The 6,000-nt window shown below is 45.0% G+C and overlaps 1 protein-coding gene across 1 annotated transcript in view; it reads left to right on the top strand.

Annotated features, from left to right (window-relative positions):
* The first annotated feature begins 797 nt into the window (after nucleotides 1-797).
* Nucleotides 798-6,000, top strand: part of LOC103181241 (tomoregulin-1) — a 115,022-nt gene continuing 109,819 nt past the window's right edge. The window contains exon 1 of the mRNA XM_042332388.1: nucleotides 798-1,082. Coding sequence (XP_042188322.1) covers nucleotides 884-1,082 — 199 coding nt within the window. The 5' untranslated portion in view covers nucleotides 798-883. The remainder of the gene's footprint in view (nucleotides 1,083-6,000) is intronic.

Below are 6,000 nucleotides of genomic sequence, written 5' to 3'. Positions count from 1 at the left end.
TGTGAATGTATTACAGATATTCATCCTCTCATTGTTCACTGTTGGCTAAATCCAGCCATGATGATGTATAATAAAAATAATAATCCTTGCATTTGGTATAACGTCAGGAGGAATAATTCACAGGTTTTTACTGTAGAGTGCAGTGACTGTGTGATTTGTGGGCGAATGCGGCAGCCATGTCTCATCCAAAGGATGGTATCTCCAACAATGGAGCCAGGCTCACACTATCTATGACTGACTGACACTCAGGTGAAATTGTAGATACTCTGAACAGAATAGCCCAGAATAATGACTGATCCGTTTTCAAAATGGTGGTGCGAAAGAACTTTATAAAACAGGTAAAGTAGACATTAGATGGTTAGAAAGTTTATACCATAATGTTTTGGAACTTGTGGCTACAGTAGCAGGATGTGGTAGAGCAGGTAATGAACTACTTGTATGTGGTGTCTCTTATTTGTAAGAAATATCAATAGCTACTTTGATTATCATAGAATCATAGAATTATACAGCACAGAAGGAGGCCATTCGGCCCATCATGTCTGTGCGGCTCTTTGAAAAGAGCTAGAGAGAGACAGAGAGAGAGTCGGAGAGACAGAGAGAGATAGAGAGAGAGAAGTGACAGAGAGAGAGAGAGTGACACAGAGAAGAGTCGGGATCGTGCAGCAGTAACGAGAGAGGATGGATGTTGCGAGGAGGTGATGCTCCAGGAAGGACGAGCTTCCCTTAGAGAGAGAGAGAGTGAGTGAGGAGACGCTCTGTGCAGTGTGAGTGTGAGTGAGTGAGTGAGTGCACCGCTCTCTCTCTCTCTCTCTCTCTCTCCTCACACCGGGACTGCCCTCCTCTCTCAGCCCCTCTGACAGTCACACTCCAGACGGCCGCGGTGATGCCCGAGTTGTTACCGCCTCCCCGGAGGCTGCCCGGAGCCGGAGCCGGAGCCGGACCCTCGCCCTCGGCTCTGTCCTGCTATTGCCTCCCCCTCCTCGCTCTGCTCACCCTCAACAGCCTCCCGGGGGCTCGGGCCGCCAACCCGCTCTCCAGCGCCGAGTGCCAGAACGGCAGAGGCAAAGGGACCAGTTGTTCAGGTGGGTGAGAACACACAAAGAAGCCCCTTCCCCTTCTCACTCCCACCCTCCTCACTCCCCTCCCCTCCTCACCCCCTCCCCTCCTCACTCCCTCCCCTCCTCACTCCCCTCCTCACTCCCCTCCTCACTCCCCTCCTCACTCCCTCCTCACCCCTCCCCTCCTCACTCCCACCCTCCTCACTCCCCCCCTCCTCACCCCCTCCCCTCCTCACTCCCACCCTCCTCACTCCCCTCCCCTCCTCCCCCCTCCTCCCACCCCTCCCCTCCTCCTCCCCTCCTCACCCCCTCCTCCTCCCCCTCCTCCCCCCTCCTCACCCTCCCTCCTCACCCCCTCCTCACTCCTCCCCTCCTCCCCCCCCTCCCCCCTCCTCACCTCCCCTCCTCACCCCCTCCTCACTCCCTCCTCACTCCCTCCTCACTCCCCTCCCCTCCTCCCCCTCCTCACCCCCTCCCCTCCTCCTCCCCCCTCCTCACTCCCCTCCCCTCCTCCCCCCTCCTCACCCCCTCCCCTCCTCCCCCCCTCCTCACTCCCCTCCTCCCCTCCTCCCCCTCCTCACTCCCCTCCTCCTCCCCCCCTCCCAGCTGTAATGGACAACATCTGGTGCGGGAGAACAAAGAGTGGGGGCGTTCAGTGAAAGGTTCAGCTGATGGCTCTGACTTTCTCATTGTCTTTTTCTCTGCAAAGGGAACAGCCAGAGAGCCACAGACAGACAGGCAGACAGAGAGCCAGAGACAGACCGACAGACAGACAGACAGACAGACAGACAGAGAGCCAGAGACAGACAGACAGACAGACAGAGAGCCACAGACAGACAGACAGACAGACAGAGAGCCAGAGACAGACAGACAGAGAGCCAGAGACAGACAGACAGACAGACAGACAGACAGAGAGCCAGAGACAGACAGACAGACAGCCAGAGAGCCACAGACAGAGAGCCAGAGACAGACAGACAGACAGACAGACAGACAGACAGACAGACAGACAGACAGACAGACAGAGAGCCAGAGACAGACAGACAGACAGACAGACAGACAGAGAGCCACAGACAGACAGACAGACAGAGAGCCACAGACAGACAGACAGACAGCCAGAGACAGACAGACAGAGAGCCAGAGACAGACAGACAGACAGACAGACAGACAGAGAGCCACAGACAGACAGACAGACAGAGAGCCACAGACAGACAGACAGAGAGTGGGGCAGACTGGGGGGGCTTTGCTGGCTATGACAGATTGGATGTAGCATTTGGGGGCTTTGATGTTGCCGATGTGCATTAATATGCTCTTTGAATGGATGTTGCACAGGGGAGTGTAGCAGGTGCATTAACACCGCCTGGAGAATACACCCCCACCATCCCCACCCCCACCATCCCCAAACCCTCCCTTTGGCCAGCAATAAGATTGAGAGCCGGAGCATTCCCTTAGGATTTCACGTGACCTTCACGATTAAAAATGTAACAAAAGGCTTTTTTTTCTTTTTGCCTTTTTAATAAAAGAGGCAAAAGGAAAGGCTGGAAGCGTTGCGGTGGATTGGTGGGGTCAGAAATCTCACCCCAAACCACTGAGGGTTTTGTGTGTGTGTGTGTGTGTGTGCTGTGTGTGTGTGTGTGTAGTAATCTTCAGTAAATCATCGCTGCGATCTGCAGTGAAAAAAACCCCTTTTGACTTTTTGCCGTTTGATTCTTGTAGGTCAGTGTTACACGGGAGGCGAGTGAAGCCAATAGTGAGAGGGAAGCAGCTCACAATCACACTTACACTCCCCCGTTGTTAACTCACCCCTCACCCCCCGTCTGGGTCAGGGTTTCAGGCAAAGCCGAACGAGTTTCAGTCCTGTCGGTATCACGCTGCAAATGTGAACGATATACATTCACCCCGTTTTGTATTTTGCCTCTTATTTTGAACCACAGCATTAAAGCACAATGTATATATAGATATATATATATCTATATATATTTTTGCACGCGATCTACACTGAGGTGCAATCCTCTGCGGCTCCTGTTAGTGTGTGCGATGAGCTGCTGTCCTACTGTATAAAAAACTAGTGTATGAAAAAGCTTCAGATTGCAAAGATTTCCACAAGTCATTTCGTGTCATTGTTTAGACAAGTGAGTCCCAAATACTACACTGAATGCTTTGGAATGGGTTCGGTGTTACTGTGGTTCTACAATACTGTATGCACTGTATTTTGGAAGGCAATATGTTGAGGTTTTCAAGTACTGGATATAAAAGTAAGCAGTTTAAGTGTGCAGCGTGTAAATAGGCATTCATGCAGCTGTAACTGCTAATGAGTTTTATAACTTTTCTACCCGCTGTTTAGACAAGCACATATCCAATCTATGTATAATTTTAGTGCAGGATTATGATTCCCTTGCACCGTTTACAATGGTAATACTGTAATTACTGCCCTCAGCTCCAAACCACTACAGCATTCATTACCATTCAAAAGCAATGGTTGTTTTGGGCAAGTCAAGCAGTTATCAAACACTAATGCTGTTGTGGCAGACAAAGGGGTGACTTGTGGAGAAGAACTGATCTCAGTTAGAGAAGCTCTAGTAAAACCCCTTCCATATCTTTTCTTTTCCCCTCAAATCGACTGCTGATTTGAACCTTCATTTCCCGACATGATAGTTCATGTTTCATTTCACTCTTGGTGGCAGATTACTTTTTCCCCCAGCTACCTGACTGCACCAGGACCCTTATCCGAAACTGACTGTAATAATCATAATAATAATTCTTGCATTTGACATAGCGCTTTTCATGTCTTCTAGACGTCTCAAAGCGCTTCACAGAATATACTGTAAAGGGAATTGACTGTATGTTTGTGGGTGAAACGCGGCAGCCAATTGCACACAGCAGTGTCCCACAAACAGTCGTGGATTGAAGTGACCAATTTATTATTGTTTTTTTCTTGAGGGATTATTATCAGGCGTGTGGAGTAAGGAAACTTGCCCAAGGTTTTGCCCTGCTAGGAATCAAACCCAGGTCTCTTGCTTGCACAACAAGCTCTAACCACTGAGCTACAGGACTCCCATCAAATATAAGAAATCATCCTGTGAAGCCACTGATAATTTTAAACTTTTAAATGGACAAATATTGCAGATAAATTTAACATTTTTATGACTCCTGTCAGTATTTTGGTATTGAGTATTTGTCACAGGTATTTGAGTATTTGTGCACCCCTCCTCTCTGGAAATCTTCCAAAAATCTATTAGATTTGCTAACTATCTGCCATTAATAATTATTTATTTTTCCAAATATCATCTTTTTACCTGCGCTATAGGTCAAAACCGTTAATTCTTCCTTCTTTCTTACTATAATATCACAGGCTCATTGAACCATTTATTCTATGTAAAAGGTATTATATAAGTGCAAGCTGTTGTTGTAGATTAGTAATCTTTAAAACCTGTGATGATAAATAAAACATTTGCTTTAATAATAGGAGAATCAGTTGAATTTCAATTTGCATTCAGTTGCTAAATTAAATTGACAGGTGTAAATAAGCCATATTTTTCACTTTTTGTGGACGGCAATCCTTATCTGGCATAATAATTTTTTAAGAAACTAGTGATGGACTTTCGGTATTTCAGCTGAGCTTTCACATATTAAGAGGTTTCTGTATGCTACACTGGTTTTGTGTAGCACTAATGATGTAGCTTTCTGATCTGACTTGAAAAACCTGGGGGGCATTGACACAGGCAAGAGTATACACCACATGAATGTTCACCAATTATCAATGTGCTTTTCATGTAGTCTTTTATGGCAAAAATGTGTTTCTCTGTTTAAATACAGTATCTTACAGAAAAACAATCACAGTGCAGGGTTTCATAAAATTGGTCCAACAACACATAATTAGGCATTTCTGAGTATTAAGTTAGGACTTCATCATATGGCGTATTATAGTAGGACTATTTTTTGATAATCTGTGCATAGCATATGCATAGTATTACACATCTTGATAAATCAAGTGGATAGGATTATTACTTACAAGCCTTAACTTTATCTGGGACATCAGCAAATAGTAGACCATAACCTACCTCTAAGAATGGTGCTTTGCAGTGGAGATCTGTGAATCTACATAACATAATAGGTAACAATTATATATTTTTACCTATGTATAATTCCCCTGCGCAGTAACAAACAGCACACAAGAGCAAAATACCTTTAACATTGAGGTTGACATGCTGACTTCTTCCAATAGCATCAAACTCTTAACTTTCCAGGAAACTGCGAAATTCCATATCTTATATATATCGTCCAAAACACTGCAATACGTGGTGAATGACACATCACTGAAGTAGATGATTATTAACATAATTCAATGTACGCCAAATCTTACTGACTTCCCACTAAATGAAGTGAAACACTGCTGCTAGTACAGTGTCGAATGATATAAAGGCCATAAGCTAAACTCAGAACATATCAGATGCTGTTTGGAATTTCAGATAAGGTTCTGGCTCCTAACACACTCCTGGCCAAACATTATTCTATACTGTATTTAACTATTTTGATTTTTTGTTTTATATCTTTGTACAATGTACAAAACAGATGTCAGGCAGAGTTTCTCTTCATTAGTGGGATGTCAGCAAGCTTTGGCGTACATTGCTAATAAACATCTACTTCAGTGATACATCATTCACCACGTATTGCAGTAGAGCTCCCGTGTAATCAATTCTGACAAGAGCAAATCCCGCTTAAGATAAAACTATGTACAAACCAATCATTCCAATGTTACAGATAATATTAACCATATGCGGTTAGTGTTGTTTAAGTTTAATCCTTTCAATGCTACTAATATTGATGCACTTATCAATCCAATCCTTACTTCTCATTATAAAATAGCATTTTGTTACCCTACATATTGGGCTTGAAAATGCGGTTTTAAGTTAGAGATCCTTTCAGTAGAATTGATATGATCTAG

The sequence above is a fragment of the Callorhinchus milii genome, unplaced genomic scaffold, assembly GCF_018977255.1.
Source record: "Callorhinchus milii isolate IMCB2004 unplaced genomic scaffold, IMCB_Cmil_1.0 Scaffold2, whole genome shotgun sequence".
NCBI classification, from domain to species: Eukaryota; Metazoa; Chordata; class Chondrichthyes; order Chimaeriformes; family Callorhinchidae; genus Callorhinchus; species Callorhinchus milii.
Note: the sequence above shows the minus strand (reverse complement) of the source record. Positions and strands in the feature narration are given on the sequence as shown.